The sequence below is a fragment of the Stegostoma tigrinum genome, chromosome 22, assembly GCF_030684315.1.
Source record: "Stegostoma tigrinum isolate sSteTig4 chromosome 22, sSteTig4.hap1, whole genome shotgun sequence".
In the NCBI taxonomy this organism is placed as follows: Eukaryota; Metazoa; Chordata; class Chondrichthyes; order Orectolobiformes; family Stegostomatidae; genus Stegostoma; species Stegostoma tigrinum.
Window position 1 is genome coordinate 9,139,678 of NC_081375.1, and position 15,480 is coordinate 9,155,157.

General features: G+C 45.7%; 1 protein-coding gene across 6 annotated transcripts in view; it reads left to right on the top strand.

Moving 5' to 3' along the window:
• LOC125463597 (protein kinase C alpha type) overlaps nucleotides 1-15,480 on the top strand; it is a 343,618-nt gene that overhangs the window by 210,171 nt on the left and 117,967 nt on the right. For all 6 annotated transcript variants that reach the window (XM_048555052.2, XM_048555055.2, XM_048555054.2 and 3 more), the window contains 2 exons: nucleotides 5,399-5,510; nucleotides 10,878-11,009. In XM_048555052.2, the coding sequence (XP_048411009.1) occupies nucleotides 5,399-5,510; nucleotides 10,878-11,009 (244 nt within the window). The remainder of the gene's footprint in view (nucleotides 1-5,398; nucleotides 5,511-10,877; nucleotides 11,010-15,480) is intronic.

Consider the following 15,480-nt stretch of genomic DNA (forward strand, 5'->3'; position numbering starts at 1 on the left):
CTGGGCCGGATGGGATTTATCCTAGGATCCTCTGGGAAGCCAGGGAGGAGATTGCCGAGCCTTTGGCATTGATCTTTAACTCGTCATTGTCTACAGGAATAGTGCCAGACGACTGGAGAATAGCAAATGTGGTTCCCCTGTTCAAGAAGGGGAGTAGAGACAACCCTGGTAATTATAGACCAGTGAGCCTTACCTCAGTTGTTGGTAAAGTGTTGGAAAAGGTTATAAGGGATAGGATTTATAATCATCTCGAAAAGAATCAATTGATGAGGGATAGTCAGCACGGTTTTGTGAAGGGAAGATCGTGCCTCACAAACCTTATTGAGTTCTTTGAGAAGGTGACCAAACAGGTAGATGAGAGTAAACCAGTTGATGTGGTGTATGTGGATTTCAGCAAGGCGTTCGATAAGGTTCCCCACAATAGGCTATTGTACAAAATGTGGAGGAATGGGATTGTGGGAGATATAGCAGTTTGGATCGGAAACTGGCTTGCTGAAAGAAGACAGAGGGTGGTAGTTGATGGGAAATGTTCATCCTAGAGACCAGTTACTAGTGGTGTACCGCAAGGGTCGGTGTTGGGCCCACTGCTGTTTGTCATTTTTATAAATGACCTGGATGAGGGCGTAGAAGGATGGGTTAGTAAATTTGCAGACGACACTAAGGTCGGTGGAGTTGTGGATAGTGACGAAGGATGCTGTAGGTTGCAGAGAGACATAGATAAGCTGCAGAGCTGGGCTGAGAGTTGGCAAATGGAGTTTAATGCAGACAAGTGTGAGGTGATGCACTTTGGTAGGAGTAACCGGAAGGCAAAGTACAGGGCTAATGGTAAGATTCTTAGCAGTGTAGATGAGCAAAGAGATCTCTGTCTCCATGTACACAGATCCTTGAAAGTTGCCACCCAGGTTGACAGGGCTGTTAAGAAGGCATACAGTGGTTTAGCTTTTGTTAATAGAGGGATCGAGTTCCAGAACCAAGAGGTTGTGGTGAAGTTCTACAAAACTCTGGTGCGGCCGCACTTGGAGTGTTGCGTACAGTTCTGGTCACCGCATTATAAGAAGGATGTGGAAGCTTTGGAAAGGGTGCAGAGGAGATTTACTAGGATGTTGCCTGGTATGGAGGGAAGGTCTTACGTGGAAAGGCTGAGGGACTTGAGGCTGTTTTCATTTGAGAGAAGAAGGTTGAGAGGTGACTTAATTGAAACATATAAAATAATCAGAGGGTTAGATAGGGTGGATAGGGAGAGCCTTTTCCCTAGGATGGTGACGGCGAGCACGAGGGGGCATAGCTTTAAATTGAGGGGTGAAAGATATAGGACAGATGTCAGAGGTAGTTTCTTTACTCAGAGAGTCGTAAGGGAATGGAATGCTTTGCCTGCAACGGCAGTAGATTCGCCAACTTTAGGTACATTTTAAGTCGTCATTGGATAAGCATATGGACATACATGGAATAGTGTAGGTTAGATGGGCTTGAGATCGGTATGACAGGTCGGCACAACATCGAGGGCCGAAGGGCCTGTACTGTGCTGTAATGTTCTATGTAAGCAACTCAGCACTATCTTCTCTAGACTAATCAGGAAATGTGCAAGAATCACTGGCCCAGCCAGCAGCACCCACATCCCGAGGGAGAATGAATGCGAGCAAGTGTTATTAAAACTACAGATCACATACATAAAACAGCATACTCCGTGGCCAATTGGAAATGGCATCCTATCTAAATAACATCAAGACTGGGCTATGTGAGAGGATGGAATCAGAATGTACAGTCTTGCACACTCTGAAACCTTGTATATTAAAACAAAGCTATATCGACCATGACCCCCGCCTCTCTGGCAGCTGCCAGGTTTGGTCTGTAAATCACCGTTGATTGGTACTGCAGGGTGGCAGAATAATAATTCATCCTGATGATTCCTGCCTGGACTGCTCTGCTGCTCAGCAGCTACAGCACAAACTGGACTGGCTTCACTGATGCTGATCAGTGCCTTTAATGGAAAAACATAATTGCCTTTGGAGTAATAGTGCTGAGTCAGAAACCCAGCAGTATTGGAGCTTGCACTCAATTCTCTCATCTTACCAACTCTGTTCTGTCACACGCAGCAGCAGTAATGTGAAAAATTGCCCAAGTATGTCCTGTACATAAAAAACAGGACAAATCCAACCCGTCCAATTATCGCCCCATCAGTCTCCTCTCAATCGTCAGTAAAATGATGGAAGGTGTCAGTAACAGTGCAATAAAACAGCACCCTCTCAGCAATAACCTGCTCAGTGACGCCCAGTTTGGGTTCTGCCAGGGCCACTCAGCCATTGACCTCATTTACAGCCTTGGTTTAAACATGGACAACAGAGCTGAATTCCAGAGATGAGGTGAGAGTGACAGCTAACATCACCCAAGTTGCATATTGAATGCATTCAATGGGGCGTGGCATCAAGGAGCCCTGGCAAAGCTGGAATCTGGGTATCAGGGGGCAAACCCTCTGGTGGATGGAGTCCTACCTGACACATAGGAAGATGGATGTAGTCATTGGAGGTCAGTCACTTCAGCTCCAAAAAATCTCTGTAGGAGTTCCTCAGGGTAGTGTCCTCGGCCCGACCATCTTCAGCTGCTTCATCCATGGCCTTCCCTCCATCGTAGGATCAGAAGTGGGGCTGTTTGCCGATGATTGCACAATGTTCAGCACCATTCGTGTTTCCTCAGATACTGATGCAGTCTGTGTCCAAATCTGGACAGTATCCAGGCTTGGGCTGACAACTGGCGAGTAACACTTGAGTCACACAAATTTCAGGCTATGACCACCTCCAAATCAGAGAGAAGCTAACCATGGCCTCTTGACATTCAATGGTGTTACCATCAGTGAATCCCCCACTGTTAACATCCTGGGGGTTACCATTGAATAGAACCTCAATAGGACTCACCACATAAATATAATAGCCACAAGAGCAGATCAGACATTCGGAGTCCTGTACTGGGTAACTCACCTCCTGACTCCCCAAAGCCTGGTCACCATCTACAAGGCACAGGCCAGGAGTGTGTATTTTGTTTATATATTGCCTTATGGGATGTGGGTGTCATTGGCTGCTTGGCATTTATTGCCTGTCCCTGGGTCTCCTGTGGATAGTAGTATTCCTATATACCTGCTGCCCTTGTCCTTCTGGAGAAGTGGTTGTGGGTTTGGAAGGTGCTGTCTAAGGATATTTGGTGAATTTCTGCAGTGCATCTTGTCAATAGCACACACTGCCGCGACCGAATGTTGGTGGTGCAGGGAGTGGATGCTTGTGGATGTGGTGCCAATCAAGCGGCTGCTTTGTCCTGCATGGTGTCAAGCTTCTTGAGTGTTGCTGTCGCTGCACTCATCCGGGCAAGTGGGGAGTATCCCATCACACTCCTGACTTGTGCCTCGCAGATGGTGGACAGGTTTTGTAGAGTCAGGAGGTGAGTTACTCATTGTTGTATTCCTAGCCTCTGACCTGCTGTTGTGGTCACTGTGTTACATGTAGTGAGTCCAGTTGAGTTTCTGGTCAATGATAACCCCTAGGATGTTGATAGTGGGGGATTCAGTGATGGTAACACCATTGAATATCAAGGGGCAGTGGTTAGATTTTCTCTTATTGGAGATGATCATAGCCTGGCATTTGTGAGGTGCGAATGATGCGCTGGTGAGAACCAGGGCAGATACATTTGGAAAAAGGGATCGACCATTTAGGACTGAGTTGAAGTGTAATTTCTTCACTCGGAGAACAGTAGATCTTCAGAATTCTCTCCCCCAGGGGCTGTGAGGCTCAGCCATTGAGTATGTTCAAAACAGGCATGACTAGAATTCTGCATATTAACGATGCCAAGAAATACGATGGGAGAGTTACACACAGCGCCGTGCCTGATGTCAAAGCAGGCATGGGGTTAGTTAACAAAACTGGTACCAAATTGGTATGGAAGGGATATGGAATTGTGAGCTATTCTGTGTTTGTTTGGAAATTAAGTTCACAGTGACTGTTCCTCACCTGGACCTCATTGTAACCGGGAGTCCTATTTGATACGTTGAGATGGAAAGTAGGGAGATTTGTGAATTTGATTTGTTTGGTTTAGTTAGCATCTCAATTGAAATCCAACAATTTGATTTTGAGGCATTTCATGCTGTCATTCTATGGATGAGGTGATGCAGTGACACAGTCCCAGTCAGGCATGTATTTATAATGCTGACCTCTTCACTGCTGGAGATATTTATTCCAAACTTTAGCACTTCAATTGTTGCAGACTTTCCCACTGACAGCGCTGGCTCTGTTGATGTTGAACAGATGTTTCTTTCTGAATTGCTGACACCAGGAATTGGAATAAAAACTCAAAATGCTGCAACAGCCTGTGAGCTCACTCTGAGTTTGATGGAGAAAGATGGGCCATTTTTCTTTCCACATCCCATTTGACCCAATCTGAGGTCCAATCCAGAATGACCGCTCCTGAATTGACAAGACCTCTCACCCAACGCAGCCTGAACAAGCCTGGAGTGACTATACCCAACCCAGAATGATCACTCCCAGAATGACCACCCCTAGCCCAGAGTGATCACTCCCAGAATGACCACCCCTAACCCAGAATGACCACTCCCAGAATGACCACCCCTAACCTTGACTGACCACTGCCAAAATGACCACTCCTAACCCAGACTGACCAATACCAGATTGACCACTCACAGAGTGATCACATCTGACCCAGAGTGACCATACCATCCCAGATTGACCATGTGAACCTGGATCACCCAGTTCTGAGGTAACTAGATTCTGATTGAATTGATGTGGATTAACCAGTTCTGAACCGACCAGATCTTGAGGAGTGACTCTGTACATACTCAGCAGCAGACCTAACACCTTCAAGTCAGCAACTGAGGAGGTCATCACTTGGATCTGGAGATCTGTGTCCACTAATAATAAAATAAATAACCTACTTTTGTGTCATTATTTTCCGCAATTGACATTTTTACTGAATTTACGCTTGAATGAAATTACGCTTGTTGCTCAGGGCACTGCCACTACGGGTTTATCCTAGCCCCGTATGATCAGCTCTAGGATTATCCATCTCAGGTCAATGCATGAGGTTCGCTTTGGATAGTGAATGAGTCAGATCACTGACAGATCTGTAGCAGTCTCCTGAATTGGACCTGCTGCTGGTTGTTAGGTTTGACGAGAGGGCAGGCTCACTGCCCCCTCACCGTAACGGTGAGTTTTCTGCATCTGCAAAGAGACCGTGGCCTTTGCTGACGTGTCTCGTGTGGATTTACCGAAGATTAGGAAGAATGCGGTGATACCTTACATAAGTTGTGATTGCGAGGAGGGGGTCATTGACGAAAACTGAGAATGCTTTTTCTTTCAAATGTGAAGAATTCAATCTTATTTTTTTCTCCTTCTATTTCTAGGACCCAAGGAGCAAACACAAATTTAAAATCCACACGTATGGCAGCCCCACATTTTGTGACCATTGCGGCTCACTGCTCTATGGCCTCATTCACCAAGGGATGAAATGTGACAGTGAGTGATTTCCTTTAGTTTTTCCATAACTCCTTAAAAGTAAAGCAAAGGCACAAGGACGTTATTTTAAAGGGATTTTAATGAACCTTCGGATAAATCACAGTAAACAGAAAACTTACAACTGGAACATGAAGCACAGAGAAGACCATCAGTCCCATTAGCCCATGTCAGTGTTTATAATCCACAGAAAATTCCTCCCACTTCCCTTTCTGTAACCCCCATCAAACATTTCACAGTTCAGCAAATATTTCTGTTCATCCAGTTCTGCAGATACTTTCCTCCATCTGTCAGAAATCTGTGAAAATCCGTCCCTCGTTCCACTGTTTAACAGCTCAGATTTGATTCCAAACATTAGCCAAGTTTAGAAAGATAGAAAGTCCTGCTGTGCTGCTGAGTGTGTATAATCATTCACATCACAGTACATTAACATTAAATGCCGTCATGACAGTTTACTCCAAATGAATACAATAGTTAGCTATGTTAGACATGATGGAATGTGTTATTTTATCATAGATAGCAATGCAATCCTTGTGATTCGGGTATACAGTGAGGTCCTCCTGCTGCGTGTTTTTATTAAACTCTATCTTTCACACTTCGATACTCTCTCACACACTCCTCTCACATGCACACTCTCTGTCACTCTCACACCACACACTGTCTCTCACACACTCTCTCACACACACTCTCTCTCACACACACTCTCTCTCACACATATCTCGCTCACACATACTCCCTCTCTCGTACACACTCTCTCACTCTCACAGACATACTTTCTCTGTCACACTGTCTCTCACATTCTGTCTCACACACACACACGATCTCTCACACACACACTCACGCACACACACACAGTCTGTCTCTCTCTCACACACACAGTCTCATACAGACACACTGTCACACGTATGCTGTCTCAACAACTTGCTGTCTTTCTCTCACGTGAATTATTTCTTTGTCTCTCACACAACACACATTCCACACTCTCTTTCGCTCTGTCTGTCTGTCTGTCTCTCTCGCTGTTTGTCTCATACACGTGCCAGCAGTTGGCCAGTGCTTCACCATGGTCGTCTGAATTTTGGAAATCAGGACCTCACTGAGGAGTGCTGTGATCCTTTGATAATTTATACTTTTGTAACATGAAAATAAATGTCTAGATATCAAATTGTGCACTAGGACCTTGAAAACCTGCAAGACACATGAATGTTTGAGCCATCTGTCTTAGTATGTCTTTATATGCGTTAGTGTAGTGTTTTGTGATGCTCCTGAGACATTTTGAAATGTTTTATTATGGTCGGGCAGTTGTTTAATTAATTTTAATTTTAATTTTAATTTTAAACAATTGAGGTGAAATTAGCTGCTGTTGTGAAAGTAGCCACGGGCTTCGAAGACCCAGCTCTTAACTTTCTCTCCCTAAAGCCATCATCCTCGATATAGTTTCTTAGTGTGAAAATCTCACTGCATTAAGCACAGTGGTAGGTTGCGCTTTTGTGAAATGCAATTTGAAGTTTACCTTGCTGTACCAAGGTATTCAAAGTTTATACACACGGTATATTTATAATGTCAGGTCCCGTCTCCATCGTCCTACCATGGAGCTGTCTTATTAGAGAGAGAGAGACAGCTGGTGGTGGTTTAACCAAAGCTAAGCGATCCCACAACCAACGGATCAGATCTAAGCTCTGCAGTCCTACCATGCCCAGTTGGGAAAAGTGGTGGGCAATTAAACAACTCACTGGAGGAGAAATCTCAAGCAATTTCCCTAACTTCAGTGATGGGGGAGCCCAGCAGGTCAGTGCAAAAGATAAGGCTGAAGCACTCACAGCAATCTTCAGCCAGAAGTGCCAAGTGGGTGACCCACCTCGGCCTCCTCCAGTGGTCCCCACCATTACAGATACCATTCTTCAGCCCAAATAAAAACCGAAAGAACTGTGAATGCTGTAAATCGGGAACAAAAACAAAGTTGCTGGAAAAGCTCAGCAGGTCTGCAGCATCTGTAAAGAAAAAGCCAGAGTTAACGTTGCAGGTCTGCTGACCCTTCCTCAGAACTTCATGTCAAGAAACAGTTGGAGACACTGGATACCCTAAAGGCTACGGGCCCTGAGAACATTCCGGCAATAGTACTGAAGACTTGTGCTCCAGAGCTTGCTGCTCCCTTAGCCAAGCTGTTCCAGTACAGTTACAACACTGGTGGGTTGCACGGTGGCTCAGCGGTTAGCGCTGCAGCCTCACAGCGCCAGGGACCCGGGTTCGATTCCAGCCTCAGGCGACTGTCTGTGCAGAATTTGCACGTTTTCCCTGTGTCTGTCTGGGTTTCCTCCGGGTGCTCCAGTTTCCTCCCACAGTCCAAAGATGTGCAGGCTAGGTGGATTGGCCATGCTAAATTGCCCGTAGTGTTCAGGGGTGTGTGGGTTATAGGGGGATGGGTCTGGGTGGGATGCTTCAAAGGGCAGTGTGGACTTGTTGGGCCGTAGGGCCTGTCTCCACACTGTAGGGAATCTAATAAGCTAATCCCCGGTAATATGGAAAATTGCCCAAGTATGTCCTGTACACAAAAAGCAGGATCAATCCTACCCGGCCAATTACTGCCCCACTCTCGATCATCAGTAAAGTGATGGAAGGTGTCAGTAACAGTGCTATCAAGCAGCACCTGTTCAGTGACGCCCAGTTTGGGTTCCGCCAGGGCCACTCAGCTCCTGACCTCATTACAGCCATGGTTTGAACATGGACAAAAGAGCTGAATTCCAGAGGTGAGGGTGACAGCCCTTGACATCAAGGCTGCGTTCGTCTGAGTGTGGCATCAAGGAGCCCGGCAATACTGGAATCAGTGGATACCAGGTGGCAAACGCTCCAGTGGTTGGCGTCCTACCTGACACATAGGAAGACGGTCATGGTTACTGGTGGTCAATCATCTCAACTCCAGGACATCTCTGCAGGAGTTCCTGAGGGTGGTGTCCTTGACCCAATAGTCTTCAGCTGCTTCATTAATGACCCTCCCTCCATCATAAGGCCAGGAGTGGGGATGTTTGCCAATGATTGCACGATGTTCAGCACCAATATCCAGGCTTGGGCTGACAAGTGGCAAGTGACATTTGTGTCACACAATTGCCAGGCTATAACCATCACCGATAAGAGACAATCTAACCACCACCCCTTAACATTCAATGGTGTTACCATCACTGATTCCCCACTATCAACATCCTGGGGGGGTTACCATTGACCAGAAATCAACTGGACTCACCACAATAACACAGTGGCTACAAGAGCAGGCCAGCAGCTGGGAATACTGCAGCGAGTAACTCATCTCCTGGCTCCTCAAATCATAGGTTTTAGTCAGGATTCTGATGGAGTACTGCCACTTGCCTGGATGAGTGTAGTCACAACACTCAGCACACATAAATAAAAGATCAAATGTTCACCCCACAGATCAGGGTGTCACCTGAAGAAGGAATGAGGCTCGGAAAGCTTGTGTTTTCAAACAAACCTGTTGGACTATAAATAACCTGGTGTCACAAAATTGAAGTCACCAGTCCTTCTCGATGAGCAGCTAGCGTTTCTCTACTTTCATTTGCTGCACTCAGTCTGTGCACGGGCAGATCTGATCAGACCAGGATTCATTCCAGAAGTTTCTCCCAGGCCTATGTCTGTGGTGGTGGGGGGATGGGGGTAGCGCTGGCATGATGTTCCCCCAGTGCTGTCACTTCCTCCTGCCCATTCTCATGGGGCAGCAGTTTCTCCAGCGCTCGGTCACTCACAAAGAGGATCCCGGTGAGGTTCACATTCTCAGTTGCCAAGGTCATTGACTGCGACCAGCAGCTATCACCTTGGCTGATGTCCCTTCCCCGAACCAGCAGACCCGTCACAAATCAAACATTCAGATCGGTGTGAGTAGCGGAGTATCAGCTGTGGCTCAGTGGGCCAGCTGTGAGTCCTGGAGGGTCTGATTTCGAGACCCCTCCAGAGGGCTGTGGGAATACCACACTGCCTGCTGTATCATCTATCAGCCACCCAGTCAAGACCATATCTCACTTCTCTGTCAAATATCTCATTGAACTATTTCAAGCAAGGGCAGAGAAGTTATTCCCAGAATCCTGGACAACATTTACCCCTCAATCTGTATCACCAGGAACAGATGATCTGGTTGTTATCACATGGCTGTTTCTGGGCGAATGCTGTGTACAAATTGGCAACCCATTGCTTACAGCATTACCTCAACTCCCAAAGCGCTTAGAGCCAGAAAGAACTACATCACAGAAAAGGGCCTTTTGACCCGGTTTGTTCAGCACAACATCGTGGGCCAAAGGGCCTGTATAGTGCTGTACTGTTTTATCATAACCCATCACATCTGCCCTGGTCAAAAACAACCGCCTAACTATTCTAATCCCTTTTTCCAACACTTGGCCCATATCCTTGTATGACTTGGTGTCATGATGGCACATAGAACAATAGAACATAGAACATTACAGCACAGTACAGGCCCTTCGGCCCTCGATGTTGCGCCAACCTGTGAAACCAACCTGAAGCCCATCTAACCTACACTATTCCATTATCATTTTTGTACTTACTGTAGATAATGGAAACAGCTCTTCTTTGGCTGCCTTGCCTAAACTGATCATAAAATCTAAATACTTCTTCCATGTGATGGGGTTTCTGCCTGTGCCACTCTTACAGGCAGTGAGACCCAGATTGCTCCTACCCTCTGGGTGAAATAACTTCCCTCGCATATTCTCCCCGTACCCTAAATCCATGCCCCCTGCTCACTGTTTCCTCCATCGAGGGGAAAATTCTGTTCCCTATCTATTCTGCCTCTGCCCGTCACAATTTTATGCATCTCAACCACGGTCCCCCTCAGTCCCTTCTGCTCCAAGGAAAACAACCCCCAGTCTGTCCGATCTCTCTTTGTAAGTGAAACTCTTCATCCCAGGCAACATCCAGGTAAATCTCCCCTGCACCACCTCCAGTGCAGTCACTTCGCTCCGATAGTATGGATTCCAGTACTGCACACAATTCTCTAACTGCAGCCTCAGCATTGTCGCATACTTCATTAGTTGTAAAGTGCTTTGGGTTCTCCTGGGCTCCTGGAAGGTGTTGTTTAAAGATGTGTGTCTTTGGGGATGATCCCCTCTGTGACAGGAATTCGAACCAACAGTGGTCTCTGCAACTCCACCACTGCATAGTCAGCACTGGAAAAGCTCCATCTTAGATTAATTGAAAATCTCATTCTTCCCCCTCCCCCAGCCCCTCCCATTCCCCTTCCCGTTTTCTCCCTAACCCACCAAGCAATGGGGATGCCCCTTCAGTAATTCAGTGCACTGAATGTTGTGGGTCTGGAGTGAATGACCGTTTCTGAAATGTGTGTGATTTTCTCCTCCTCAGCCTGTGACCTAAATGTGCACAAGAAATGTGTTATAAACGTGCCCAGTATGTGTGGGACCGACCACACGGAGAGAAGGGGCCGAATATTCCTGAAAGTGGAGGTCGACAGTGACAACTTGCTCCACGTTACAGGTAAACCCCTGACTGTTTATAATATGGGGGACCGTGCTGGTACATGGATACACGCTGGGAGAGCCTTGCATTAACTGAACAGACCCTCTGAAATGAAATAACGTTTTCCTGTTCATGATGCTACGACATAGCATTACAAACTCAAAGCAGACTCAGCCCTGAGCCTTCAATATTCCTGAGGCCTCTGCTCGGACCCCAAGTTCAGGGACACGTGTAGAAATCTTGTGTTTACAGTATACACACACACAGGCCATTTCACACAGCTGATTGATGTCGGACTGTAAAATCTACCCAAGCCTGTGCCCATTTCACTTCATCTTACCCTTTCGCTGTATCCTTCTGTGCTATGTGTGTTTCTTTTTCAGTTTCCCATCAGTGCCTGCAATTCTGAAACGTGAAACAGAGTAAACCTATGATGTTTTTATTAGATGGAATATGTGACCACATGGAGAGTGGAACTTAGAACTGCCAAACCCGAGCCTGAATTTACTTTCCAAATAGTTGCAGTAGAAATCTGTAAGGAAAGGGGATCGAGAAGTTCAAGTGGGCATTGTAGCTTTTGTTCTTCCTTTAGTTTGCTCTTGAGCCAAGCAAAAGTACTGGATTTATCCATTGCAGACAAAATCCCTCCAACATAAAGTATAGATTTTCAAAAACCTCTACACTGGCCAGTTTGATGTTAACATTTTGCTTGCTGCTCGGATTTTTGAACACAGTAACTACTGACTCATAGCGAGGTTCACAGAGGTTTCTAAGAAGCTGAGACTAGCTGTCTTTGTATATCAAGCACAAAATGTTGGCGTACAAGCCCAGCGAGTAATTAGACAGGCAAATAGATGTTTGACCTTTATTGTAAGCAGAAGGAGTATTAATGTAAGGAAGTCTTGCTGCAAACATAGAGGGCTTCAGTGAGACTTGAACTCTACACCCCTTTTTATTTTGTTACTTAAGAGGGGGCTACACTTGTATTGGAGGCGATTCAGAGAAGGTTCACTCAGCTGATTCCTGGAACAAAGGAATTGACTCGGGAGGAGAAGCTGAGAATAACGAGAGATGATCTTATTGAAACATGTAGGATCCTGAAGGGTCTGAACAGGGCTAGATGCAGTGAGAATATTTCCCTTTGGGGATGAGCCTGGACCAAGGGGCACACTCGCAGCATAATAGATTACCCGCTTGAGACAGAGGAGAAAGCATTTCTTCCCTTAGAGGGCAGTGAAATTTCAGAATTTTTTACCGAGCAATGGAGGCTGGGTCTTTGAATAAATTCAAGACTGAGTCAGACTGATTTTTGATCGACAGGAGAGTGAAGGGTTACAGGAAACAGGCAAGAAAGGGAATCCAATCAGCCACGATCATCTCAAATGGTGGAGCCAGCTCATGAGAAATGAATGGCCCACACCCTGCTCCTTTATGTTAAAACTTCACAAAAAAGTACTAAGTTATTATCACGCAGCAGGAATTAATCTGGCCCATCATACCTGCACTGCCTCGTTAAATGAGCATCTTTACTTTGTGCCAATCTCTTGTTACCTTCCCAACAGCCTTGCACATTATTTCTATAAAATAATCATTCACTGTCCTCTTGAATATTTCAATTGAGCCTGCCTCCACCACATTTCCAGGCAGTGCATTCCATACCCTCACTACTCATTGTGTGAAATGCATTTTTCTGATATCTGTTGGTTTTTTTGCAGATCATTGTAAATCTATGCCCTCTTGTTCCTTTTATGAGTGGGATCAGTTTCTCCCTTGCCACTCTATCCAACCTGCTCATGATTTTGAAGACCTTTATCACATCTCCTCTGAGATTTCCTCTCTGCAAGGAGAGCCGTCTTAACCTCTCCAATCTATCCACAAAACTGAATTTTCACAAAGCTGGAGTCATTCCTGTAAGTCGCTGTGCACTCTCTCCAATGTATCCTTATCTTTCCTATCATGTGGTGTCAGAACTGTACACAGTAATCCAGCTGAAGTCTAACAAGTGCCTTAGTTCTAGTGTCTAAGTGTCTAACAAATTCAACGTCCCTTCCTTGCTCTCGTATTTTAACCCTGTATTAATAAAACCAATGCAGGGAGCTGTTGGTAACTGCAGCGTGCAGTCAACCAGAGATCAGACCAGGTAAGGAAGGCAGATTTTCTTCCATAAAGCCAAACGGTTTTTTTCCATAAACAATCAAATTGGCTACATGAGTGCCATTAGGCTGAATTTTAATTCCAGGTTTTTCATTGAATTCAAATCTCACCATCTGCCATAGTGAGATGTGAACCAATGTCCCAGCACGTTAGCCTGGGATTCTGAATTACAACTCCAGTGAGAATACCATGAGGCCCCTGGTAGATTTCACCATTGGTGAATCGTATTTAGTGTGTGACAGCTGAGCATGTGCCCAATCTCCCTTTATCCCACCTTCAGAGCACATGGAGGTATTCATCATAACTTCAGAAACAAAAGGTTAGCACTGAGAAAACTGTCAGCAGCTTGGAGAGAGAAACGCAGTGAATGCCTCGGGTCAGAGTCATGCAGGGGTGAAGCAGTCTGTTTGGCCCATCATGTCTATGCTGGTGTTTCTAGTACCACTCTCTTTTCCTTCTGGCTCCTTTCATGTTACGCTTTCAAGAACTTCTCCAATTCTCTACGAAAGTTATAATTCAATCAGGACTTTCACCCTTTCAGAGAAAGCTTTCAAGTTGCATTTTTTTAAAAAAATCCTCCTTATCTCTTTTGTTGCAACAGTTTTATTATCTTTGTTTGAGCAATGTATGATGTGATTTTTAATATAGAAAGGAGTTGGATGGAGTTGAAGGAAGCAGAATGTGGGCAGTATTGCTTTCTGCTTGTGACAAGCTGAAACATGGTTTGTACAGTTTAACCAAGCCTACAAGTAGGATTGGACCCCCATTGTATGGTTTCTTTCCAGGATTGTCTTCTAGACCATGTTCAGGCAGAACGTAGGAGTTTGGACCGGGAGATCGGCCAGTTGGCCCTTCAGGCCTATTCCATAAGGCAATGGCTGACCCAGCTGTGACCTCAGCCACTGCCCCTGCCCCTCCAAACCTTGTCTATCATGAATGCGTTTAACTCTGTCTTGGATATTTCCAATGTCTCAGCCTCCACCACTTTCTGGGGAAGAGAATTCCACAGGCTAACTAAGTATTCAAGAATTTGCCAATTACATAAATATTCATGATATACCAGATGGCTGTAGGCAGCAGCATGTAATAATGATTGACATAGATGAAGAGAGTGAGCAAGCCGGTAGCAGACAGATTGCATTGCACTGAAGTGGAAGCTACATAAGAAGCATATGAATTAGGAGCTGAGTAGAGTGCTGTTGGAGCTGTGCTCGTTCAGGCAACGGGGAATATTCCATCGCTGTCTGTACTTGTGCCTTGTAAATGGGGGACAGGCAGTGGGAAGTCAGGAGGTGAGTTATTTGCTGCAACATTCCCAGCCTCTGACCTGCTGTTGGAGCCACATTATTTATATGACTAGTCCAGCTGAGTTTCTGGTCAATGATATTCCCAGGATATTGATTGAGGGGGATTCAGTGACACCATTGAATGTAAAGGGATGTTGTCACAGGAGTGTTGGATTTCAGATTACCATTCTGTGTGACACACTGTGAATCCTTTTCATTTTGGCAGGGCTGTAAATCTGCTCTTTTTCTCCTCTCTCCCCTTTCTTCTGGTCTCTACAAAGAATTTCATAGCTCACTGTGACTAGAGGGGCTGGGGGTGGCAATTAGCTCAGTTGGCTGGATGCTGGCTTGGGATACAAGTGATGACAACAGTGTGGGGTTCAGTTCCCACACCAGCTGAAGTTACTGTGAATGGCCCTCACCCAAGGGAAAAGTGACCGTCAGATTAAACCTCCACCAGTCATCTCTCCCTTTAATGAGAGAGCAGCCCCATAGTCTGACAACACTGTGTTCACCATGGTAACCATCATCGGTTATCTTAAAAACCCATCTGGCTCACTAACATCCTTTAAGCAAGGAAATCTGCCATCCCTACCTGGTCTAGCCTACATGTGACTCCAGACCCACAGCAATAATGGTGACTTTTAACTGCCCTCCAAACCTTTTCCGACACACACTCTTTCTGATGAAGGGTCGAGGCCCGAAACGTCAGCTTTTGTGTTCCTGAGATGCTGCTTGGCCTCCTGTGTTCATCCAGCCCCACACTTTGTTATCTCTTAAGCCCCATTGTTGGTGGGCAGCAAATACCAACCTTCCCAGCGACACTCACATCCCATGAAAGAACAAAAAACAAGTAATGACATGAATTATGAGCCCACTGTCGATTAATTGGCTATTCTGATCAAAGCAGAATCCTGCGGATGCTGGAACTCTGAAACGAGCCCAGGGATCGCTGGAGAAACTCAGTGGGTATGGTTTTCTCAGATGAAGAGTCATATTGGAGAAAGGGAGGGCTAGGTGGATAAAGAGAGGGAGGTACAGGTGGATGC